The sequence below is a fragment of the Pelodiscus sinensis genome, chromosome 23, assembly GCF_049634645.1.
Source record: "Pelodiscus sinensis isolate JC-2024 chromosome 23, ASM4963464v1, whole genome shotgun sequence".
Taxonomy (NCBI): Eukaryota; Metazoa; Chordata; order Testudines; family Trionychidae; genus Pelodiscus; species Pelodiscus sinensis.
This window is the reverse complement of record NC_134733.1, coordinates 23,789,737-23,815,631: the sequence shown is the minus strand read 5'-3', so window position 1 is coordinate 23,815,631 and position 25,895 is coordinate 23,789,737. Positions and strand designations below refer to the sequence as shown.

Genomic DNA, 25,895 nt, shown 5'->3' with positions numbered 1-25,895 from the left:
TGGGTGAGGGTGCTTGCCACGCCTGCCCCCCCCGCCCCTGGCGTGCAGCGAGCGCCCAGCCTGCCCCCCGCACCCCGCGAAGGACGGGTGCCCAAACGATGGGATGCGGTTGCCGGGGCAACCAGACTGGACGTCACAATGTGGGCATGTGTAATCCCGGGGAGGGGGGGCTGGGTGCGTGTCTCCCTCCTGCGCGCTGCGGGCTGGCGGGGCCGGCGCGGGGGCGGGGGCGGGAGGAGCGCGGGGGCGGGGGCGGGCAGAGGGAGAGGGAGAGGGAGAGCCCTCCTTAAAAAAAAAAAAAAAAAGAAAAAAAAAAAGGAAAAAAAAAAAAAAGACCCGGGGCCGCCGCAGCCATCTTCGCGCGGAGCAGCCTCACCCTGCGCCGCGCAGCCCGCGCCCGGCAGGTGGGAGCCCGCGGGCATGCGGGGGCCGGCGGGGGAGCCGCGGGACGAGACGGAGAACGAGGAGGACATGTCCGGTAGGCGGCGGGCAGGAGGCTGCGGTGATGGGCGCCGCGCGGGCAGGGCCGGGGTGGGGATGGGAGGCGGGCGCCGAGCCCCGGGGCGGGGGGCTGCGGGAGCTCGGGGCTGCCGAGGACTCTGCCTTGCCGCGGAGCGCGGGTCCAGGCACCTGCCCCTCTGCCCGGGAGGGACGGAGCCCAGGCGATGTGGCTCCGTGGGCAGCTGCTTTCTGAGGCTCGCCTGCAGGCGGGGGGCTGGGCCGGGGCCCCCCTGATGGGCCCCCCTTGGGAGCATGCAGCGGGGCGGGGAGCCTCCCCCCCAGCGCCCTGCCCCTCTGCCCAGGCAGCCCGGAGCGGGCGAGGGGGGTGCCAAGCGCTAGAGGCGGGTTTTCGGAGGTGCTGATCCCCCTCCCCAGCAGCATCACTCTACGGGAGCTGCGGGAGCTCAGCGCCTTTGAAGATCTGTGACTTCTGCTCTCCTCCCCCGCTGCCTAACAGCCCTGCCTGGGGTGAGTAGCCCAAGGCCTAAGGAACTGGCTGAAACCGCCTGGCTGCCTTGGACTGCTCCTTCCTTCCTTCCTCTCTTGGTCCTTTTTCTACTGGAGAGAAACTGACCCCACTTGTTAGAGCTAAGCCAGGTGGTAGCTGGCTACCTACCAGGGATGGGAAAGGTTAACCGGGACTTGAATGGATGATGTGTATTGGTGCTGGTTAACTGGTAACCCTGCCTCCGCTTCATCAGCCAACCAGTTAAAGATTAGGTGGGCCCAACATGTCACTGGTTAACTGATGAACCGGGATGCTACCTCCCTACTTTGTGCCCTGTCCACATGGGGTGTGGCAAGGGGCTGTCTGGCCTGGTTCCTGTTCCGGGCTGACTCCGTTTCTACATCTTCCCTACTGTAGACTTTTTGGCCCCGTTCTTTGACAGGGGTGGTGACTCTGCCTACAGCTCACCACCCCCCGGCTCTCTCTGCCTAGACTCTCTGAATGTTTCTTGGGTGCCTAGTCTAAACTTTCCTTTCTTCCTCTTTTCCTTACATTTGCAGTGACCTGGAAGGGGTTAACGGGCGGTTCTGGTGTCTCCTCTGTCCTCTTTCCCAGCCTTTGTAGGTTTACCTCCCTCATTCTCTCCACTGGTGGTTTATCTGTGATTCTTGTATCACTTTTACCTCCCTTTGTTTTTCTTGAGGTTGGTCTGTATCCTGGGGTCTACAGCTGTGCTGGGGCATTCAGGCCAACAGACTCATTTCAGTTGAGCCCAAACCTGGTTTGTTGAACAGCAGCTGAAAGACTTTTGTTTACCTGGTTTGTTTTTCCTACTTAACCCACTTTACCTGGCTGTGCCTGCCACCTCTGACACCCACCTGCTCTGCTGACAGGCGTGCTGCATATCTTCTGGGTAAAAAGCAGCTGCTGCACTAGCAGGCGTTTCAGGAGCTTGCTAAGACAGAGTCTTTCTTGGGCTGGGCCAGCAAGGTCCAGGGTAGGATTCAGGGGGGCTGGGTAAGATGTCAGGGCTGTCAATGGAACAGAGCTGACACAGCATTTGTCAGGAGGCGAGGGCAGGGAATCGGTTAGCTAAAGGCCTGGCTTACACAGGGAGGCTTATTCATTGTAAGACCGATAGCTGAGCACAGAGAGATGGATTCTGTAGTTGGGACACAGACATAGGAGGAATCTGCCTAGCTCTTGGCTAGACAGAGGGGGGCCAGCAGGGAGCCAGGCCCTCCCAGGTCAGCAGGGTCCAGAATTCCTCTGGGGCTGGGCTAGGGCGAGGGAGCGCCCAAGGCTGGGGCAGGAAACGAAAGCTCCGCCGGCCCTGGGTTGTGGAGGGAGGGAGAGCCAGCTTCCCGGATGGGACAGTGGGGGGGCAGCTCCTCTCGGTGTGGGGTGTGTGCACAGAAAGTACCCCTCTGAAAGTGGCCAGATATGTATTCCTGTACACATGCCTGCTTGGGGCTAATGTCTTCAGTTTAACTCTGCATGAATATGGGCTAACGTGCCTAGAGCAGGGGTGGGAACCTTTTTTGGGTTAGGGGCCCCACAGAGAAATCAGTTGGGGCCACACACGAGTGAGAAGCAAAAAAAAAAAAAAAAAAAAAAAGCAGAAAGACTTTCCCCACATTCCCAACGCACACCAGAGCTGAGGGGGCCCAGGCTGGCAGCTTTGTGTGCTCCAACCCCACAGTGGGGAGACAGAGAGGCTGGAGCGCCAGCGCGGGTTCCCCAATGCTGGGGGAGGAAGCCCTGAGCCTCAGGGGCAAGATCCAGGCAGGTCAGGAGATATGTATGGTCTTCATTGGGAATTCCTTATGTGTGACATCTTCCTGCAGAACTGCACAGAATTACCTTGCTCACTCTGGGTGTGTAGTTCTTGGTTTTTTCAGTGTTGGGGTTTTTAAGGAAAAAGTGTCTACATGTACATAGAGGCTGATGTATTATGCACCAAAGCTACATCCACAAACTAAAACACTCGTATTGCATCTGTTAACGTAGCCACATTGGCCAAATTCATGCAAGCACAAAATGGCTAAAAATCCACCCAAGCCAGTGGAGTTGTGCTTGTTTATGCCAACAGGGCCAGATTTACCACTCTGCAGGGAATCCTCACCAGGGTCACACAAATCTCACCGTGCTGCCTTCTGCACAAGGGTGGATTCTACCCATGGCGAGCGGGGTCCATGCAGTGCCGCTCGTTTTCTTACATTGCTAAAGTGGACATTCTCCTGAGCGGAAAGCCCGAGCACACCCATTTAACGGCGAGCAATGCTATCGGAGAGAATCGGATTTCCTGGAAAATAGGGGCTGATCATGCTAATTCTGACAGGCCTGATAATCCAGCAATTGCAGCGGGAAGGCAGTAGTCAGGTACCTGGTGCCAGTAACCCAAGGACTGTCATCGCTACGGGACTGAGCTTCCACAAGCCCAGCTCAAATGTGTTTCATTTAAAACATAAGGGCTGGAGGGAAAGACTCATCTGTATGAGGTGCGCTGCTATTCATCTCCAGCCTGTCCTTAGTTCTCCAAAGCACGGAGAATTCTTCATGCCTGGCAGATGGATGCCTCCCCATCAGTGTCGAGACCGGTTCTGTTCTTCTTCCATCCTTCCCAGAAATGACTCTGGAGGAGATTATTAAAATCTTCCCAGTTTTGACCCTTTTACTGCACCTGACGGGAGTGCAATCAGGGGGATGATGAGGGCCCGCGCTACAGCTCTGGAAAGACGGGAGTGTGACCTTGCATGTGCTGGAGAGAGACAGGAGTGTGGTAGAGGAACATCAACTACATAAAATGCCTCGGGTCCAGCTGTTTCCTGTTACCGCTATTAGTGCATCTCAAGTTCACCTGCAGGATCTATTACCACTGCCGCCGCTCTCTGCCTGTCACTGATCATCTCCGCATGCAGAATGACATTTACTGATTGTTCTTTACATGGACGCGTTTCACATTTTGCAAATTAGCCAGTTTCCCATACGCAGATTCCAAAGCGCGCACTTTTGGTGGCGATCGCTCTGCTTTGAAGTTATGGAAAACGCGAAGAGAGAACAAATACAAAGTTCCCAGGAGAGAAAATGCCAAATTGTTTCTCATTCTGTGAGATACCCACTGCTTTTCAAGCTGGAGAATCACACCTAAGTTAATGCTGGTTGAGTTTGTCTTAACTTAACCTCAGTGCTTGCATCTCCCTCAGTCCAGGGCATTTTGTGCCAGCTTAGGGCAGCTGGATTCTAACAGCCGGTTGCCTGGAAGGGGGTGTTCTGGTGAGGTGAGTCGGGCGAGGAGGAGCAGGTCCCGAGGGTAGTTTTTCTTAGGGCCCTCATGGAACACCTGAGCAGTTTCACGTTTCTGTCCGTTCAGTGAAAACAGCCGTGTGTCTAACTTGTGGAAATTCCTGGCTTCCCATCCATAGATCTCCCAGACCCACAGATTGCAAGGCCAGAAGGGACCACTGTGATCAGTTAGTGTCCCCTCCGGCATAACACGGGCCAGAGAACTTCCCGCGAGAATCCCTTGAGCAGAGCTTGAAAGATCCCATGAAAAATGGCCAGGGATGAAGAATCCCCCTCGACCCTTGGTCAGCTGCTCCCATGGTCAATTACCCTTCCTGTGAAACCCGTGTGGCTTCTTCCCAGCCAGAATTTGTCTCACTTCAGCTGTGGGATCATGTGATTCTTTCCCCCGCTTGTCTGAAGAGCCCATTTTCCAAGAGGTGTTCCCTAGCTAGGCTCCTTCCCAGCCCTCTCTCTGCACCTGCCTGGCTTCTCCCTGCCCAGACCTTTGGCTGGAGCTGCCGTTTCCTGAGAGCTCTGATGCTGCAGCTGCCTGTGACTGGAGCAGATGCCTCTGGACTAAGGAGTGACCCGCTCAACGTTTGATCTTTCCATTCTGGTCAGTTATACCTAGTCCGGCACAGGGGCATCCTCGAGCAGGTGGGAGAACTCACAGGAGCGAGGAGGCTGCTCCTGTAATATGAAGATGCCCTGCCCACAAGGGAGGGGCTGGTTTTCGGCAAGAAGCAAGACAAATAAAGGCACGTTTGTCGGGTGAAGTCTCTGCAGGGCGCTTGTGCGGCGGCGCCAGGCACTTGCTGACCTTGCACATGTTTGGGGGCAGATTGTGCGTGAGCAGGGGAGAGACCTGGATGCTGAAATGCCTGAACTCTGGGCTCTGCTCATGCTCCAGGGAGTTTAGAGCCACTGAAGAGCAGGGAGACCGGGCAGGCAGGGGGTTCCCTTTGAACTGCCCCAGCTGCTCTGAGCTTCGTGACTCCAGCGCGAGGGTGGCAGGCCACTGTGCTGAGCGTTAGAACCCCATGCAGCAGCGTGTGACGTGCGCGTTCTCCATGCGCTCAGCAGGGTCCCCGGGGGGCTTGTTTTCCTTCGGGCTGAGTCACCGGGAGCTGCTGGGCGGGTGCCCGGGAGTGTGGCATGAACGGGTCGACTTTGAACCCAAACGTGGTGCACGCTGGTCTCCTTGCTGAGCACAACACGACTCTGTCCACGGGCCTCAGTCTCCGGGTTGGATTCGGTGAAAGTCGCACCCCTCGTTAGCACGGTCACTCTGCTTCTCGTCAGTAGCGCTACCGTCTCTTCAGGCCCGTGAGCCCCGCTGGGCAGCTGGGAGTTAGCACCAATGCCTTCCAAAGCAGCTGGTGGCTCCGGTTCCCATGTGCCTGGAGCAAGAGGGGCAGCTCCCAGGAGAGCCAGGGAAAGGCTCAGTGTTTGCAGATCTCGCAAATCAGGGATTTCTCACCTTCTGGCTTCACAGGCAGCCCATGGTCCTGCTGACAGCCTGTCCAGGCGGCTCAGGTGTGACACAAGGTATCTCTCTGTCTGGCAAAGCCATCGCCCCTGGTGGCATTTGCTCAGCCTCTGCACCGGAGCAAGTGTAACCCACATGCCTCCTGGCGCCACTTGCAGCGAGAGTAATGAGTCTGCTCTACAGCCGTCGCTTGTCGCTTGTGTGGTAGAAGCTCATGCATGAAGCTCTGGAGGTCCCAGGTTTGATTCCGCCTGTTGGCCGTACGCAAGGTCTCCAGAAATGCGAGAGTTGTTCAGCTTTGAGCATATCTCTTGAAGCGGCGCGTGGCTGGGTGTGGTCAGTCCTGGGACGGCGGATGGAAAACCAGCTATTGCAGGAAGTGGTGCTGGTGATTCGGTAGCTGGCTTCACTTCCCTCTGAACCAGGGCCCTGGAACACAGCAGGGGCTGGGCTGCTAATGGCTGAGGGGAGATGGGAAGCCCGGCTGAAGCCCCATCGCATCGTATGTCTGCAGAAGGCTGTGAAATGCAGCGGCCTGCCCAGCAAGCGGCGTGGAACGACTGCCGCCCCCTCCCAGCAGTGGATCGCTGCTGGAGAATCAATTCGCCCTGCGGAGCCGCGTATTCTGGACGTGGGGGGAAGGGCTCCTTGCGGGCACAGCCTGCCGAGCATTTGGGGATCCGGCAGAGCGGAGGGGGAGGAGGCAGCATGGGGCCCAGCCTGCTGGACGTGCACTGACGAGCGGGGGCGCCGGGCCTGGATTTGTTCCCCAGCCTGCTCCCTAGGAGCCAAACCCTGGGACAGAGCACAGAGGGCTGTGGGAAAAGCCCAGCCTAGGTTGGGGTGCTTCCCGCGGAGCCTCTTGACCCTTCAAAGCGGGGCGCGCCAGTCGCGGGGGCACACGGTCACTGTTCGAATGTAAATCAATCCAGGATTTACCAGGGTTTACCTCAGACCCAAATACCCTTGCCCTGCCCCTTCTCTGGGGCCCCGCCTCCTTTCTCGCCCCTTCCCCGGGGCCCCACCCTGCTCACAGCGATGGTGGGAGGGGTCACCCTGACAGTGTTCCCCTCCTTTACCGCCCCCCACTGCGTAGCAATCAGGAGGCTTCCAAGGGGCAGCTCCAAGGCAGGGGCAGGAGCAGCAAAGCAGCGGGGGGAGGGGGCAGCTGAAGTGCCAGCCCCGATTAGCCCCCCGGCCAGACCTGTCGGTATCCCGGCAGAGGTTCCAGGACTCACTACTTGGTCCCTTGGCACCCTTGGGACCTGGCTGGTCCTGGAGGAGGGATTTTGCTGGACCTGGGGAGCTCATATCTGGCCCCCCTGGTACTAGCTTCCCCCCTCTCCGGTACTAGCCCTCTGGACTGGCCACCGGCCTCTCGGGCTTTTCCCCCTGCTGCCACCAGCCACGCTGCCCCTGGTTCCTCCACCCCCTTCACTGCTAAACCAGGCAGCCCGGCTGGGTCATGCCCAGCCGCCAGCCCTGCCCTGGGACTCTCTGGTCATGGAACATCTGGGGGCCTTCCGGAGCGAGGCTCTTGCTGCACAAGAGAGTCCCAGTGTACAGAGAAGCAACCTGTTCCGGCTGGTGACCTCTGCCCTGTTCTCCCTTGTGAGGCGTGGGTCCGGGGGGCTGAATCCCATCCCCACACAGAGCCCCTCCCCTGCCTCAGCACACTGTGAACAACCCCAGGCAGTGCCGAACGAGCCTCGTGCACCGGCCGGAGAGGCCACGCGCTCTGAGCTGGTGCTACTCAGCGGTGGTCTGGCCCTGCCCGGGGGAAGGGACGTGGGTTGCTTGCAGCGCCTGGCTGTGGCCATGGTCTGCCACGTTGCCCGGGGCTGGCGCTAAGCCGCTTGCTTTGGCGCAGTCTAAACGGCTGCGTTTGGAAGTGGAACACACAATCTGTCCGGCCTAATGAGCGCGGGGTGTTAGCGCCATGTGGGTTCAGAAAGCCAAGAAGAAAGCAGGAGAGAGCAGCGCAGAGCGGGATCGGGAGGAGATGCGCCCGCTTGACAAAATGCCAAGGCTCATTAGTACGAATGTCAAGTTTGGGAAGATAATGATGACAGGGAAATAAAAGGGTGCGTTGCAATTAGTGCCGAGCCTCTGTGCCGGGCTGGGGCTGGAGCAGATGGATGAAAGCAGCCGCGCCAGCGTGCTCTGGGCTGACGCGTCGCTTGGCTCCGTGCAGCCAGCTCTGTGCCCTTCCAGGAGTCCGGGGGGCTGCCAGGGGTGGGCCGACTCACTGCAGCCCCCGCCGCTGCCCTGTGGGGAGGAGCAACCAGCCTGCAGCAGGGCTACTGGGATGCAGTTTCAACCTACAGCCAGCGGGGGATGGGGAGGAAGGTGCTCAGAAGAGAGACTAGTTTTTACATAAGAACGGCCGGACTGGGTCAGACCAAAGGTCCATCTAGCCCAGTATCCTGTCTATTGACAGTGGCCAGCACCAGGTGCCCCAGAGAGGGTGGGCCGAAGACAATGATCAAGGGATTTGTCTCCTGCCATCTCTCTCCAGCCTCTGACAAACAGAGGCCAAGGACACCATTTTATCCCCTGGCTAATAGCCTTTTATGGACCTAACCTCCATGAAATTATCTAGCTTCTCTTGAAACTCTACTATAGTCCTAGCCTTCACAGCCTCCTCTGGCAAGGAGTTCCACAGGTTGACTACACGATCTGTGAAGAAGAACTTTCTTGTATTAGTTTTAAACCTGCTCCCCATTAATTTCATTTGGTGTCCTCTAGTTCTTCTATTTAGGGAACTAATAAATAACTTTTCTTTATCAGCTCTCTCCACCCCACTCATGATTTTATAGACCTCTATCCTATCCTCCCTCAGTCTCCTCTTTTCTAAACTGAAAAGTCCCAGTCGCTTTAACCTCTCCTCATATGGGACCCGTTCCAAACCCCTACTCATTTTAGTTGCCCTTTTCTGAACACTTTCCAAGGCCAAAATATCTTTTTGAGGTGAGGAGACCACATCTGTACACAGTATTCAAGATGTGGGCGTACCATAGTTTTATACAGGGGCAGGAAGATATTCTGGGTCTTATTTTCTATCCCTTTCTTAATAATTCCTAGCATCCTATTTTTGCGCTTGCATTTATTGACTCCATGTCAACGGGCTCCCTTTCGAAAGGGAAAGGTGAACAACGAAAAGCCTAAATGCTTCCTCCTTACCTCCAAGCCCCAGTCAGCGACGATGGGCAGCGAACTGGGGCACTCAGACCGCCTGCCCTCTCTGTGCTTCGGCGCAGGGGGGGGCTCCGTGGGCTTCTGCAGAGCATGGCCCAGCCCGTCTGTGCGGTAACAGCCATACACAGCTCCCCTGCATCTTCTAACATAACCTAAGAGCGGCCACATGGGGTCGGACCACAGGTCCATCCAGCCCAGTGGTCAGTCTGCCAACAGTGGCCAGCGCCAGGTGACCCAGGAGTGAACAGAACAGGGAATCATCACGTGATCCCTCCTGTCGCCCATTCCCAGCCTCTGACAAACAGAGGCTAAGGACACCATTCCTACCAGCCTGGCTAATTGATGGACCTACCCTCCAGGAATCTATCTAGCTCTTTTTTGAACCCTGTTAAAATCCTATCCTTCACCACATCCTCTGGCAAGGAGTTCCACGGGTTGACGGTGCGCTGAGTGAAGAAAAACTTCCTTTTGTTTGTTTTAAACCTGCTGCCTATTCATGTCATTTGGTGACTCCTAGTTCTTATGTTCTGGGAGCCTTTCCAAATGCCAGCCCTGAGCTCCCCGGGGGGAGGAAGTTCCCACGGCCACACGAGGCTGAGGACAAGTGCAGGTCCATGACTTGCCCCAAGCCCATGTAGGGAGCCTGGAGGAGAACCCACAAGTCCCTCTCCCAGCGGTGCTGCAGATGATTCTTCATCCCCTTTCCTCCCCTGCAGCCCCCACCCTGCCTTGCTCTCCTGCCAGTAACACCTCCGATCCACGAGGCAACAGACCCTTTGGAAGCCAAATCCTGTGTGTTTGGTGGCTGGATCTCCCCCAGCGTGGATCATGGCGCGAGGCCAGCCAGTGCTACGTCGTGTGTAGCCTGGGCCACTTCCTGGATCCCTGCGTAAATCCTGCAAGAACTGTCTTGAGCAGATGCTTCTCTCTAGCCCGAGCTGGCGCCTGCTCTTTGTGCTGCCCCAAGGCAATTCTGGGCTCCCCTTGACCCTCCGTCAATACCGCATCACTGTGCTCCTCTTCCCCGGGAGCCAACAGGGCCTGGCCCTGCCCACTGCCTCCTGCCCACTGCTGGAGCAATCTCGCACGTATCCAACCCCGCTGATGCAAAGGGAGATTAGTGTCGGGACTAGGGACCCCTCTGCCTCTCACGCTGCGCCCACCATCCAAGGAGCCTTCCCGGGTCATGCCCCTCCAGGCCAGCTGTGCGGCAGGTTGGAGACCCGGCTCCAGACGCTGTGGCGGGCTGTCCCGGCTGGCTGTGTCCAAGGGAGAGCTCCTTGCGCCGATGTGGAGAAGAAATAACGGAGGACAGCCCCAATGCTGACTTACTGACCAAACCCAGGCCCCTCACCTCCCTGGCATTCCTGCCCTTGAGCACGGGGGGGGGGGGGGGGGGAGGGGGGCAGGGTGTGGTGAGAACAAATCCTTTCCTGGGGGGAGGGATTGCTCAGTGGTCTGAGCATTGGCCTGCTCAACCCAGGGGTGTGAGTTCAACCCTCGAGGGGGCCATGTAGGGATCTGGGACAACTCTGTCTGGGATGGTCCTTGGTCCTACCATGAGGACAGGGGCCTGGACTTGATGACCTCTCAAGGCCCCTTCCAGCTCTATGAGATAGTATATATCTCCATGTATGACCGTGCTGAGCCATCCACCGGGGGCTCAAGTCCTGCCGGTGCGTCCCAGCAGCATAGAGCTGTCTGCCGGTCCAGGCATGCGCCCACCGGACTGCCCTGGTGGCCAGCGCTAGGTCTGCTCGCACAGTGTTGCAAGACGGGCTCCTTCCTATGTGCTAGAATCCATCTGGCCCTGCCCTGTGACAATGGAAGCCAAGGCATCGGGCACTGCCAAACGCTTGGGACCTGAGACTTGTCCCTGGCTGAGCAACCCCTGGTCAGTGACTGGCCGCAGAGCCCCAGCCCTGCTGTGTCTCCGCTCGGGCATCGCAGCGAAAGCAGATCAGCGTCCTAAGGGCCACGTGCCCTGCGGCAGGGCGGGGGGGGGCGACTGGGCATGGCCTGCGAGAGTCCAGCTCTGGTCTCCCCAGCTGCACCGCGCCCTGGCAAACCCATTCACCTCAGAACATACAGACGCATTGAAAGTTAGTTCCCTGATTTGGGTTTGCTCTTAACCTGGCCCAGTCAAAACTCCACGGATCCCTGATTTCCAGCTGCCCCCCAGGGCTGCGGGGGAGACTCCCCTGGCTTCCTCTGAAACGGGCGTGGTTCTCTCTGGCAGGCTGACTTCCCAGGCCCAGCTACCGAATCCCCACTGAAATATCAGCATCCAGTGCTGCTGCTGGCCTGCTACCGGCCGTGGCCCCGGCCGGGATCTAGCTCCAAAAGGCCGCTTGGGAGCCAACCAGCAACTTCTTGTCTCCAGCAGTTTGCAGACCCTGGCGAGTAGCTTTTTGCCTCCCTCGTGGTGGTTGGTGCTTACGCCCCATTGAAGGCAGCACGGTCATCCCCAAAGTGTCACAAACTGATCTTGGGGGCGGGGGGAGCAGCAGAAGCCAAGTGGCTGCTTTCGTACGAATAGGGACGGTGATACGAAGGGCTGTTGTGATAGGTGCTAATAACCCAGGCGAGCTGCACTGGCAAAGAAGCCTGGGGACCCGTTTTTTACCCCACCCTCCGGTTTGGCGTCTGCAGCGCGTGCCCCTTGCGTTCGCGTGCCAGGGACGTGAGCACGTGGATTGGCAGGGAGACGTACGCAGCTGGGTCCCCGAAGGTGGAGACGAGCGCTGACCCTTTGGGTGATTGAGACTCGTCTTTCGAGGATCTCTGCGAGGCAGCAGCAGCTAGTTAAGTGCTGGCCGGATAGGTAACTCATGCTAGTGTGCCGGGGGGGAGGGGGGGGCTGCATTAACAGCTGGGCACGAGTCAGACAATAAGCAGAAACTTGCTGAAGCCCCGTGTCCAGGTAGGGATTTCTGAGGCCGCTGCTCTTCCACATGCCCACACACAACACCGTGCTTTGTGTGTCCAGGAACCTCCCCAGTGGTGTAACGTCCCCCTTTCCCCTCCTTTGTGTTGTCTCCAGACGAGGAGGATGGGGTGCTGGAAGGGCTGGAGGACTTTTATCCGGAGGAGCAGGTGCCTGCGCAGAAGAAAAAGAAACCCAAAAAGCTGAAGGAAAACAAGACGGCTAAAGTCAAGAGGAGGAAGAAAGAGGTAAGGCCCCGTTCTCAAGTGCGGCTGGCAGGCAGTTGCTGCGCGTGGGGTAACGCTGCTGCTCTTCCTCGGGGAGCAGTTGGAGTCTAGGGATAAGAGCTGCGCATGTCACTCAGGGAAACCCGTCTGATGGGCAACGTTTCTCAGATGTGGGGGAGGCCGCAGCAGAGGCTGCAGATTGGGGGTCACTCCCCTAAGTGCCAGGAGAGGCTGAGCGATGCAGAGAACTGGCACGTAGGGCTGGGAGCAAGGAGTCCATGCCTGGGCTCTGACAGCAACTCACTCTGGCCTTAGGCAAGTCACTTGATTTCTCTCTCTCAGCGCCTCCAGCGGTGAAGTGGGAATGGGATGTGCCCGCTTGTGAGAGCCTGTGCCGGTGAGTTCTCTGGTGTTTGGAGCAGGCTGTGAGGTGTGAGGGGTGGGTATTAATGAGGAAGGGGTCCTGAGCGGGTGATGCTCCGAGGCGGGCGTGAAGCAGGCCAGCAGCGGTTGGACTGTCTGGTGCCAGAGCCTCGGGTAGATTAAACCACACGCCCAAGGCTGGGAACTAAGATCACAAACATTCTTCCTCCGCTAGTGCTGCTTGTCTCCCAGTGCGGGATGTAAGGGGCAGAGGTGAGAGGGGGGGCACCTGGTTACAGAATTGCCCCCAGTGCTACTTGCTGGCCGAGTAGGAATTGGGCCTTGGAGAGGCAGGGAGGCGGACAGGTGGCGTCTGCGAGGCCTTTGCCGAATAGCGCCCTTGCGTGAAGCTGCTGGGTTCCGTGTGTGTCTGGGTTCCCAAACTGTTTAGGATAGTCAAGACAGAAGCAGACTGTGAGGGACTCCAAGAAGATCTCACCAAACTGAGTGATTGGGCAACAAAATGGCAAATGAAATGTAATGTGGATAAGTGTAAAGTAATGCACATCGGGAAAAATAACCCCAACTATACGTACAGTATGATGGGGGCTAATTTGGCTACGACAAATCAGGAAAGATCTTGGAGTTATCGTGGACAGTTCTCTGAAAACTTCCACACAGTGTGCAGCGGCGGTCAAAAAGGCAAATAGGATGCTAGGAATTATTAGGAAAGGGATAGAAAATAAGACCCAGAACATCTTACTGCCCCTGTATAAAACTATGGTACGCCCACATCTTGAATACTGTGTACAGATGTGGTCTCCTCACCTCAAAAAGATGTTTTGGCCTTGGAAAGGGTTCAGAAAAGGGCAACTAAAATGATTAGGGGTTTGGAACGGGTCCCATATGAAGAGAGGCTAAAGCGACTGGGACTTTTCAGTTTAGAAAAGAGGAGACTGAGGGGGGATATGATAGAGGTCTATAAAATCATGAGTGGTGTGGAGAGGGCTGATAAAGAAAAGTTATTTATTAGTTCCCTAAATAGAAGAATTAGAGGACACCAAATTAAATTAATGGGGAGCAGGTTTAAAACTCATAAAAGAAAGTTCTTCTTCACACAGCATGTAGTCAACCTGTGGAACTCCTTGCCAGAGGAGGCTGTGAAGGCTAGGACTATAATAGAGTTTAAAGAGAAGCTAGATAATTTCATGGAGATTAGGTCCATAAAAGGCTATTAGCCAGGGGATAGAAATGGTGTCCCTGGCCTCTGTTTGTCAGAGGCTGGAGAGGGATGGCAGGAGACAAATCGCTTGATCATTGTCTTTGGTCCACCCTCTCTGGGGCACCTGGTGCTGACCACTGTGGGCAGACAGGCTACTGGGCTAGATGGACCTTTGGTCTGACCCAGTACGGATGTTCTTATGTTCTGGATGGGACAATTTCCCTGGCCAGCCCGCTGACCCAAGGGAGTACGGGGGGGGCGCTGAGTTACGCAGGGGAAGTCCAGGCAGACTGAGTTAGGCAAACGGCCCTAAGGAGAGCTGGATCCAAGCAGGCTGGCGGGGGGGGGGGGGGGGGGGGGGGAGCCCTCTCTGTGCGTTCAGTCCCTGGGAAAGGGGCTGGCGCTGGAATGGCACCAAGGTGATCCCTTTCCGAAGGCCAGCTCTGCCCCAGAGCCATTGCTGGGCCTGGAGCCATCGCTGGGCCCCCCTTTCCCTGGAGCGGTTCGCAGCGGGACGAAGGCGGGAGCCGGGGCTTTGCATTTGCAAACCTGCCAGGCCTGGGCCAGCCCCGAGAGGGGGCCCGTGGTGGGTGCAGGAAGCCGTGTGGCTCCCCAGGCCTGGCGAAGGGCTTCTTTTGCAGGTGGGGAGGGGAGGAGCCAAGGTTGCAAAAAGCTCATTTCCAGCCGCGCTGTGGCTGCGCTCCGTCCTCGGGCCACGGGGCGGCACGACTCCCCGGGGGACGCTGGCCTCTTTCCTCCTCTGGCCATGCCAAGCGGCTGCTCAGCCTGGGCTACGGGGGTACTGGCTGCTTGGTGCTGCTGGGGTGGTGCCGGCCCTGGCAGTGGACCTGGGAGCCTTTGGCCCGAGCTGCCTTCTAGCCTCCCCCCAACCCTCAAAGCTCACCGCTTGCTCCTCCGCGTGCTCGTGGAAAGGTCTCCCTCCCCTGCCAGGCCCCAGGGACCTTTGCTGTTCGAAACCCCGAGCCCTGCATTGCGAATTCGAGGAGCAGCAGAGCCGCCTGCTCCAATGAGCCGCACCGGGGTGGGGGGTGGGGTTCATTAATTTCTCATTTGGAAGCTTGTGATGGCGCGTTGGGGGTCCCCGTCTCCTGCACCCCGAAATGGCACAAACAGACTGCACCAGCCGGTGGAATAGAGGAAGTTTATTGCCTCTCCAGGATACAGCACAGCACAGATGGACTCTGGTCACAGAGCTGGGCTAGGATGCCTCAGGCCCCCTGGAGATGGGGGAGACTGGGCCCCTAAACTCCAGCCCCTTTCCCTAGGCTCTCCTCCATCTCCCAGACAGCAACTAACTAACCCTCTTCCAGCCCTGCCCCCCAGCCAGGGCAGCATCCCCCCTTCCTTTGTTCCTCTCCATGGGGGGTGTCTGGCCATACCCGTTTGCATAGTGACTCATCCTGTTTTGCTGGGTCGTGGTCCCCACGGCAGCCAGTGGGGGTTACCCCAGAGCCAGCAGCATAGAAACCAGCCAGGTACCCCCACTATGTCACAAAGCTGCCTTTTGCTGCAGAGGCAGGTGCAGCGGGGGAGGGGCCTCGTTTGGGTAGGCGCTGATCGTGGTCGCCAGGAGTTGAGTTTCGCTCGTGTCCTAAAGGCTTTCACTGTGCAGGAGGATTGCGAAGAAGAGAATGGCACAAACAGAGAATACAGAGAGCGGGGAGGCGGGGGGAGAGAGGCTTTCCCCCCTCTCTGACCGTTGGCAGGAGGGCTACATTTTAAAGCTTCCCTGGCACATTCGTACCCCGGGTGTCGGGCCAGGATGGTGAATTCTCTCAGCAAAGACGATGCTTTGTTATGTGACTATGATCGAATGAAAGACCAGGCATGAACTCACTGTTCTAAAACTTTCTAGTTCCCGTCCCCAGAGTTTTGAAAATCTGTGCATTCCAACGCGTTTTTTCATGCCGGAAAGATGGGTGATAAATGTTACTGCCAGCCCTTCATCCAGGACTTGTGTGTGACTCTCCCTTCACTGTCTGAACCCCGAGCCCTGTACCGCATGTCCCTGAGACCGAGCTGGCAAGCAGGAGAGAGCTGTCAGCGTGCACAGGGCGTCTCCTGGCAGCTCGCAGAGAGAGGCATTACAAGGCGGCAGAACCAATAGGAAATGGAGGTTTTGTCAAAGTGGCTTTTGCAATCACGAGTTTGGGCCTGATGGTAGCCAGGTAAAGAATTACAAACAGGGATTTGTCAGACCCCCTGCAGCAGGGGCAGGGCAGTGCACATTGTGTTACAATGTGACGCGTGTGTTATGATAATCTCCTGAGCGGGCTATTAAATCCCTCTTGCCGGGCACAACACACCCACTGCAGGGCAGCACCTCGTTCAGGATGTGTCCCTGGTGGCAGACAGGAAATCTCCTGGCATGCAGTGTACCAACCCCTGGGTCCGTAGCAACTGCAGCTGCTTGAAACATCTGGCTGCTAATTGTTCTGCAAGCTGGGCAGGGAGGAGAAAACGTTTTGTGCTGTCCCCACCTCTAGCAAAATCCCAGAGCTTCCATTGGCCAATTTCTGGCCAATAGTGGCTGAGAAATTTTGCTGCTGCAGGGGCAGTGAATGAAGCCTCCTCCCTCCCTCCTTGTCTCAGGTTCCTGCAGGGCTGCTGGCTGGGAGCTGCCTAGGTAAGCGCCTCCCAGCCAGAGCCTGCCTCTTGTACCCCAGCCCCTTTGCCCCTCCAACTACCTGCCCCAGCCACCGCCCAAACCCTCTGTATCCTCTCTCCTCACCTCCCCCAGGTCACATCTCCTTCTCAGACCCTGCACCCCTCTCCCAGGACAGAACCCTCTCCCACACCCATACCTCTCCTGGACCCTGCACCCAGGTCACAACCCCGTCCTTCACCCAAACTCCCTCTCAGACCCCATGCTCCCGCCTGCACCCCAGTCTTCTACACCCAACCTCCGCCCCAGACCCCACACCCCCGCCACAGAAGTGTGGCCCTTGACCACTTACCAAAATCTTGGAGTGCCCCCCCCATTACAAATAATATCCCACCGCGGTTCCAGAGGGACAGTGTCTCTCGGGGGGAAAGAGGGAAGGCAAAGTGACGTCCTGGGAATGGAACCTGCATATTGCTGTGGGGAGAAAACAGCCTGGTTCTGAGGGTTTGGTGGCGACAGGCTGTTGAGTGACAGCCGCCCGTTTCCAGCGCAACTCACAGGCGATACTGTTTTTATCGACTACACGGTTAGTTGCTAAGGGCTCCCGCTGCGGCTCTGCAGTTCAAATGTAGTAGGAGCCGGGCGCGGGAAGTCTGACTCCTACAACATTTAAACTACAGAGCTGCAGCAGGGGTGGCTCCCAGACCCTGCATGAGCCAGGACTGAGCAGTCCCGGCTCCTGCCAGGTCCCACCTCTGCCTCCCCTCACACTGTGGAGATAGTACTTTTAAGCCGGCTCCCCCCAGCACAGGATCCTGCTTCCCGCCCCTGCTGCCTCTGATACAGAGGCAGCAAGGAGGAGGGGGGAGTGAGTAGTTGAGTAGTGACTCGAGTACCTGATAAGCCCAGGCTTATCGGATAGTCAATTACTAGTTGCTTACATCTCTAGTACAGATGTAGTCACCTCAGCTCAAAAAAGATACATTGGCACTGGGAAAGTTTCAGAAAAGGGCAACAAAAATGAGTAGGGATTTGGAACAGGTGCTGTATGAAGCAAGATTAAAAAGGCTGGGACTTTTCAGCTTCGAGAAGAGGAGACTAAGGGGGGGGGGGATATGACAGAGGTCTATAAAATCATGACCAGTGTGGGGAAAGTTAATAAAGAAGTTATTTACTTGTTCCCATAACATAAGAACTAGAGGTCACCAAATAAAATCAATAGGCAGCAGATTTAAAACAAACACAAGGCAGTATTTCTTCACACCGCACACAGTCAATCTGTGGAACTCCTTGCTAGAGGATGTTGTGAAGGACAGGACTTCATCAGAGTTCAAAAAAGAGCTAGATACATGCATGGAGGCTAGGTCCATCAATGGCTATTGGCCAGGATGGGTAGGAATGATGTCCCACCGCTGGGCAGTGGTGCAGCAGGGGGGCTAAAGCAGCTTCTTGCCCCTTCTAGCATTACAGACCATGCTGCCCCCAGCAGCAGGTTTCCAGCCAATGGGAGTGTGGAGCTAGTGCTTGGAGCAGGGGCAGTGTGGGGAGCCCTGTGCGCTATCCCCCCCCACCTAGGAGCCGGGCCTGCTGTCGGCCGCTTCTGGGGTGCAGAGCAGTCTGCAGGGCTGCCTTAGCACCCCCCCCCCCCCCACTGCTCCCCTGCAGTAACGAGACCCAGGCCTAGGGTTGCCAGGTGTCCCATATTGAACCGGGCAGCCTGGTATTTGGGTCTTCCGTCCAGTAAAAAAAATTCAGAAAATACCGGCCATGTGAAATGTCTGGGATTTTCTGTTTTTCCTGGCTCGGGCGTCTGCCAGAACATGCGCAGCTCGGGCTGGCTGGGGCGGGGCGGGGGAGGATGGAGGGCCCCGGGCAGACTTAAAAACAGACACCTTAAAAGGGCAATGCCTACTCTGCTCTTAAAAGGGCAAACTGGGGTGGTTTTTGTTTGTTTGTTTTTTGCAACAACTTTTCCCCTGGTGTACCGGCACCTTTTTTTTTTAACACTGGTACCGGGAATTAAAGGGACTGCAACTGTTTTGGCCCCCGTCAGTTCCTTTTTTTTTTTGCTCAACAGAATTTTTTCCTGGTGTGTTTTTTTTTGGAGTGGGGGGGGTGTTCAGTATTTTTTGTTAAACCATCTGGCAGCTCTGCCCAGGCCCGACATTCCACCCCAGCGCTGGGTCCTGGCCCGTCGCTTGAAAGCCCCTGGCGTACGAGACAAGGCTCAGAGGGAACCCTCGCATCTCACCTCAAGGGACTAGTGTCGTTTTACATAGCGAGCCGTGTGCCAGGCAGCTGTTGCACAGAGGGATGTGGAGCTGCACTGCCCACGGGCCTTGACAGCATCGTCCGACTCCCCCCCCTTCACAGGTTGTCTGTTTTGTGGGTGTCCTGTTAATACATTTGTGTCTATGCCTGTGAGCGTGCTCCCACTGGATAAGTTGTGCTGGAGTTTGCACACGCGCTCATTCGAGATTTGCAACGAGCTATGTTTGGAAGCATTGGGACCCCACTAGGGTTTGACTAGCAGGCCAATTGAGGGCCCCGTCCTGCACTCGGAGTCAGACGGGCAGCACCTCCTGTTCGTACACAACCCTCTGATTGTGTTTGGACTCTGCACTGGGGCAGGTATCTGCTTGTGCTGATCTGACACCAGGATTGGATCCAGGGGAGCAAGTTTTCCGGAGTCTGATGGTTGTGTAGGGAAATGCTTCCTTGCTCATCTCGAACCCGCTGTTCTAATGGCTGGGAAAGGTGCTGGACTGAGTCCACTGAGCCCAGCAAGGAGACGGCTTTCTCCGCTCTGCCACGGAGTGGCCACTTTCCGGGAATTCGTGACTTGTCCGATCGAGGCCTTTCTGCTGAGGTTGGCGACGAGGCGGGGGATTCATGCCAAGGGCTGTCACGTTTCTCATGATGTGTTTCCTGCCCAACTGGAGATTGGGTAGGTTTCTGCAACTCATTACCCATAGGGCTCTACCAACTTCATGTCCATGAAAAACGCATCACGGACCATGCAGTGTGCTCTGCCTCTCTCAAATGGTTGTTTTTGGGGGGTGCTTTTACCCTGATCTATACAGATTGCCCAGAGGAGACCAGCATTTCTCAAACTGGGGTCCCTGACCCAAAAGAAAGTTGCAGGCGGGCTCACAAGGTTGTTTCAGGGAGTGTTACCAGCCTTCCTTCCACTCTGCCTTCAGAGCTGGGCGGCTGGAGAGCAGCGGCTGTTGGCTGGGTGCCCAGATCTGCAGGAAGTATCGCAGAATTAAAGGGGGGCAACAGCAGGCCAGGCCATCCTTCCTGCTGAGCTGCTGCTGGCGATGTTGCTGGATTCCTGGCCAGCGGCCTCTGCTCTCCAGCTCCGAAGGCAATGCCGCCACGGGCAGCAGCGCAAAGTAAAGGCCACGGTACCGCAGCCTACCCTAAATTACATTGTGACCCCCTCCCCAGCTCCGGTCTGGGTCCAGACCCGGGGCAGTCACAGCACTGGGATGGTTTCAGATTTAAATAGCTGAAATAATGAATTTCGATTTCGAAAAATCCTGTGACCCTGATAGTGAATAAAATGGGTCCTGAGATTGGTAGGGCCCTGCCCGAAGGCTACGTGGAAGTGCCGTGCGACTGCTCCTGGCCTGAGCTGGATTTGAACCAGGATTTGGATCCAAGGAAAAGGCTCCATGTTGAGGTGATTTTAGTCAGACTTGTGCTTCCTGAGCACCCCATTCGATAGCGGGAGGGTGGGAATGACAAAACCCCAGGTAGGTGGTGGGATCGGCGAGGGAGGGTTCTCTGGGCGGAGGAAACCCGACCAGCCCGTTTGTCCTGGGGACACGTGGCCGTTCCAGGGTGTTTCTTGTTGTCTGATGTGCCGCTGATCTGAAATGCAGATGAGTTCCAAGAAGCGAAGGAAGATTAAACTAGTGAAATACGTGCAGCTGAATGTCAGGGTCCTATTGTAAGGGGAGGGAGACGTATCAAATATTCATGCTGCGTCTAACCAGTCAGCCCCCCTCCTCCCCATTCATTGCCAGACCTACTGTAAATGATGCTGTTTTCTTCCCACCCCACATCTACGAGGAGATTGTCTAGACTAAGTAGCACATTAAAATGCTTTTGCCGGTAACTGGAGCCTAGCAGTCTGCTTATTTAAAGAACCAGGGTTCAGTCCTGCCTTTTATTATCCAGCAGGCTTTGGGGAGAGGTCACAGTCCAGTAAATACGTGTTTTTGGTGGTCCTAGTGCTTTCTTTGCGTTTTATAGACACAGCTTAAAGCCCAGCTCAAGTCATCACCCTATCCCATCTTTCCCCCCGTGAGCAGGGCAGAAACCTTTGTCGTGTAGTTTCCCTGCAAAATAAAATCATCTGCAACATTTCCTCCCAAACTGCTTATTTGATTTGAATAGAGCCCTGCCGGAGATTATGCGGAAGAGGCCCCTGCCATTAACTACGGAGGACTGCATGTGTGAGATCTTGAGGCTAGGTCTACTCTACAGAGCTCTTGCGCAAAAAGTTGTGGAGCGTCCACCCTTCAAATGCGTTTTTGCACAAGTAAAATGAAAGAGCAGAGGGCTTTCCCGGTGTCGGCGTCCTCCTTCAACAAGGAATAACCCCTTTTTGTGCAAGAGCTATTGCATAAAAAGATGTGTGTGGATGGGGAGCGGGGTTTTTTGTGCAAAAAGGGGCAATCGAGAAAAGCACAGGTGCCCTGGTGGCCATTTTGTGCATAGCAATCAGAGTTTCCTTTCGACAGAGCATCCATGCGGTCTGGACGCGCTCTTGCGCAAAAGCATATCGCTGTTTCGATGCACTTTGGCAGCGTGGACGCGCTCTTGCGCAAAAGCATATCGCTGTTTCGATGCACTTTGGCAGTGTGGACGCGCTCTTGCGCAAAAGCATATCGCTGTTTCGATGCACTTTGGCAGCGTGGACGTGCTCTTGTGCAAAAGCATATCGCTGTTTCGATGCACTTTGGCAGCGTGGACGTGCTCTTGTGCAAAAGCATATCGCTGTTTCGATGCACTTTGGCAGCGTGGACGTGCTCTTGTGCAAAAGCATATCGCTGTTTCGATGCACTTTGGCAGCGTGGACGCGCTCTTGTGCAAAAGCATATCGCTGTTTCGATGCACTTTGGCAGCGTGGACGTGCTCTTGTGCAAAAGCATATCGCTGTTTCGATGCACTTTGGCAGTGTGGACGTGCTCTTGCGCAAAAGCATATCGCTGTTTCGATGCACTTTGGCAGCGTGGACGTGCTCTTGTGCAAAAGCATATCGCTGTTTCGATGCACTTTGGCAGTGTGGACGCGCTCTTGTGCAAAAGCATATCGCTGTTTCGATGCACTTTGGCAGTGTGGACGCGCTCTTGTGCAAAAGCATATAGCTGTTTCGATGCACTTTGGCAGTGTGGACGCGCTCTTGCGCAAAAGCATATCGCGGTTTCGATGCACTTTGGCAGTGTGGACGCGCTCTTGCGCTAAAGCATATCGCTGTTTCGATGCGCTTTGGCAGTGTGGACGTGCTCTTGCGCAAGTTTTTGCAGACGATCTCTTCCAGAAAAAGCTTCTTGCGCAAGAAGCTGGTAGTGTAGACATAGTCTGAGTGACTGGCTGGTGCCAGAAAGGAAGAGGAAAGAAAGCTTGAGAAATGTCTGTTGCATTCAATTTGTGTTAACTCCGTGTGTGGACAACATGAGTCCGATTGGATTCCGGCTGTCCTGATGCTTGATGGAAAGTCAGTAAAACCGATGGAAATACCAGCATTGACGTCGTGTCCTTGAGTCACATTCCTAATGGGCATCAGAAACACACGTGTGCCAACACATGAGAAGGACGTCTAGAGGGGAACCTTCCCCACGTATCTTTATTGCTCCCTGCTGTGTAAACGTGTGCCTTCCGCTCTCAGGAAAGGAGGCGATTCCTGGTGAGGCTGAATGGGGCGCATACTTCTGCCTTTGGTTGGAGGTTTGAAAATATTGAATCTTAAAGCTTTCATGTAAGGAAAACACAAAACTTTTGTTGGCCCCCATCCCAATTTTCAAGAGGAGCATTGTTACAACGTGTAGCACGCCTCAGTGTGGATCGGCTGCCTCGTGACTCCTTAGCGTGCGCTCACCAGCGATTCTCCATCATGAGCTGAGGGCAGAATTGATGCCGCAAGTCTTGAGATCTATTTACATAAAATAACCAGTCTGCGGTTTGAACCTGAGCACATGCAGATGAAGGTCCTTGTCAGACAGGGAGGCAGAGAGGGAGAGAAGGGATTTCAACCTGTACTGCAGCAGTTACTATGGCAACCAATTATTCAGTGCTAAATTATAACTGTTTATAACACTGGGAGAGAGAGCGGCGCAATTTTGGTTTAAAAGCCTGAAAGACCAGAAATCAGTGATGGCTTCTGGGCAGGGCTGCTTCCCTGCCGTTCGAGCGTTTGATCGTGTGCGTGGCAATATGAAGATCCATCTGCCTGCAGCGCTAGGCTGGCCGGGAGCCCCCGTACGAGGAACAGAGCGACGCAGAAGTGGGGACGGCGAGCGGTTGCAGCCGCCTGGCTGGCGCCCTGTTCAGACAGGCCAGGCTTTGCCCTTCACACACAAACGCAGTTACAAAATGGAAATGTGAGCGAGAGCAAAATAACCCCCAGCGGGAAAACCTGTTTGCAGCGGGTGCGCGGGGCTTGTTGGGTCGGACACACCCAGACCCTGTCGCTGGCTAGAAGATTGAAAAGTCTAATAGCAAATTGGTCAAATCGACTTTATTTGCAATCTAGAGTAAGATCTCACGCCAGCAGGGAATTAATTGGAACCTCTGTCTCCAGTTCTCATCTGGCCACCCTTCCTTGTTTCCCTCCACTTTTCACTCGCTGATTTATTTCAAAGCCCAGGTGCCTGCTGCTGTGTCGGCTGAAACATCCTCAGCCGGGTCATGCCCCCAGGACTGGTCCTGCAGCGGCACAGCCCGAAAATTGAGCACATGCTCTCTGTGCGCTGGCCACAAGGGGCTGCATGAACAAACGCCTGTGAGCAGCCTGCAGAGTTTGTTCTAACGGATAATGACTGGGTCTGAGGAGATGAGATGTCTTGGCTTGTCCTACCCCCAAAGGCCTTTCCTTCGAGGCGGGGCGCTCAGCCTCTTTCTTTCCAAGCCTCCCCTCCCCCCGAGCCATACAAATTCCACTGCCCCTGTGGATCACAACAGCTGATTTTCTGCACGCGATAACCAGGACCAGCATTAGTGGGTAGCAAGCAGGGCAGCTGCCTGGCACCCCAGCCACCGGGGCCCTGGGAATCCAACTCGCTCAAGACTCAGCCCTGGGTGGACGGGGCTTCAGTTTTCTGCCCTGGGCACAGAGCGTCTAATGCTGGTCCTGCTTGCACCCCCGACGGAGCCCCAGGCCCCTGGCTCAGAGCCGTGGCTTTACTAGACGAGCTGCGGAGGGACGGGTCTCCTGTGAGTGCCGCGAGCGGAGTCCGGGTTCGGCTGGACAGGAATGTTTTCCTGGCCTGGGCTGGTCTGAACCACCCGAGTGACTCAGAAGCCAGAATTTTCCCACCTGCTGGGGGTCTCAGGCCCCTTCCTAGCAGGCAGGTGGCGATGTGGGGAAAGCCGTTGCCAGCCCTGCCCTGTCTCCGCTGGGGAGCCATGGAGGGTGGGGCACACTTCTCTGGGGGGCAGGCCAGGCCAGGCTCGAGTGACCGCAGGGCTAGCTGCTGAGGGTGGCTTGTGACCGTCCGCCTGGGCCGGGCTGTGCGGGACACAGCGCAGTGTGTTCTAGGAAGAATCCGCATTGCTAAATGTAATGGTGGGGAACAGCTGCCCCCTGCCCTCCTCCCAGGAGCGGGGGACGGTCCATGGGAGCTCCCCAACAGAACTCCCAGTCCCTGGCGCCATGGGCCCGGGGTGTTTTAATCCCAGCGCGGTGTGTCTGTTTTCAAACAACCTTCCTGCCAGCAAACCTTAGAGGAAATCCAACCCCTGCCTGTGTCTTCAGATCCTTCCGTCCTTCTGCCCCGCTGGCTGGCTGGCTGGCTCCCTGCAGCTGGTGGTTGCCAATTAATGTGACTGCCCCCCCCCCCCCCCCCCAGCAGTCAGAGCAAATTCCTCTTGTAAGTTCTTGGTAAGGGAGAAACCTGCCACTGCCCTGAGAGCGAGCGCCGAAGGTGACCCCTGGACCTCCAGACCTTTGGCCAGCCAAGGGTCAGCCCACAGCTCTTAGCTCTTTCCGGGGTCTTGTGACGTGGTCAGCTGGCTGCAAGAGCGCATCCTCCAGCCGGGCCCAGCGCCGGGGGCCACCCCTGCCAATCGTCACTCAGTCTTGTGAGGTGTCTCTTCTGCAATTCCCAGTGATCTCTCTTTGCAAGTCAGCCACCTGCTCCAGGGAGGGGCGGGAGGGGGAAGCTGTTCCCCACCGTTACATTTAGCAATGTGGATTCTGCCTACAAAACACTGCACTGTGTCCCATCCAGCCAGGCCCAGGCTGACGGCACAGTCCTCCTTCCGGGGTATCAAAGTCTCGCCTGCCCAGTTGTCAAGGTGGTGACTCCAGTGTCCTGAGCCACTTCCCCAGGGCTGGTTGGAGATCTCAGGCCCTCCCTCCACACTGGATCCTGCAGCCAGCAGCAAAGATCCTACAGTCAGCAATGAAGATCTGCCCAATCCCCCGTTTTTGCTGTGGCTTCTTCCTGTCCTGCTGTCTCAGACTTTCCTTCCTCCACACTCTGTTCCCTCAAACTTTTTCCATCCATGAGTGGAACACATTTTGTTCTGTGCACCCAGGCATGTACGGATGTGCACCACCAGGAGAAATACAAGCTGCCAGCTGTGGGTGCTCTGCTAATAGGCTGGTGGCATTTGAATCTCTCCTGGGTGGCAACCCATGTGCCCCGCTTACAGGGAACACTGCTCCACAGCTCCTGTAAGCGTGACTCATCCTCCAAGACTAGGATCCCGGGGTGCCTGCTCCCCTTTGGCTACAGGACTTCAGCTGGGCTGCTGTCCTTTCCTCCTTCCCTTCTCTCCCTTTGCTTATTGCTGTTTTCTTTGATATCCCGCCCCTTTCCCATGCCTGCTCTCTTTGGCCTCCTCTTAACACCTCTGAAAGCCGAGCTGTCCCATTTACACACCAGCGCGAGGCAGGTCCTGATGGCTGCATGCAGGTAGAACTGTCATGGGATTCAGTGAGCGTGCAGGCCAGGCCCATTGACTCCATGAGTGACAGGCTTGCCAGATGCTTCACCAAAAATCCCGAACATGGCAAAAAAGCAAACAACAACAAAAACCTGGGAGACCAAAAAAAAAAAAGGCACTGTGCCTTTAAGAATCCCCATGGTCTTCCATACACGGCAGGGGAAGATTGTCTCTTCCGGCCAGAGAAATAGAAAATACTGGACATTTTACATGTCTGATATTTTCTATTTTTTTTTTACTGGACAGGGTCCAGAAAAAGCAGAGTGTCCGGGCGAAAACCGGACACCTGGCAACCCTAATGACTGAAATGGGAGCAGGTGAAGACCCAGACATGTTACCAATGCAGGGCTGTAGAAAACCGCCTTGAACAATGGCTGGAAGGAATTCATGTTTTCTTGCTCCCACCCTGCAGAATTTTGGATCA

General features: G+C 56.0%; 1 protein-coding gene across 7 annotated transcripts in view; it reads left to right on the top strand.

Annotated features, from left to right (window-relative positions):
* The first annotated feature begins 270 nt into the window (after positions 1 to 270).
* Positions 271 to 25,895, top strand: part of CHD5 (chromodomain helicase DNA binding protein 5) — a 93,024-nt gene continuing 67,399 nt past the window's right edge. For 6 of the 7 annotated variants that reach the window (XM_075906315.1, XM_075906320.1, XM_075906319.1 and 3 more), the window contains exons 1-2: positions 271 to 478; positions 11,968 to 12,098. In XM_075906315.1, coding sequence (XP_075762430.1) covers positions 421 to 478; positions 11,968 to 12,098 — 189 coding nt within the window. In that variant the 5' untranslated portion in view covers positions 271 to 420. Of the gene's footprint in view, positions 479 to 11,966; positions 12,099 to 12,419; positions 12,475 to 25,895 lie in introns of those variants that run through there. The other variant, XM_075906317.1, reaches the window with a different exon arrangement.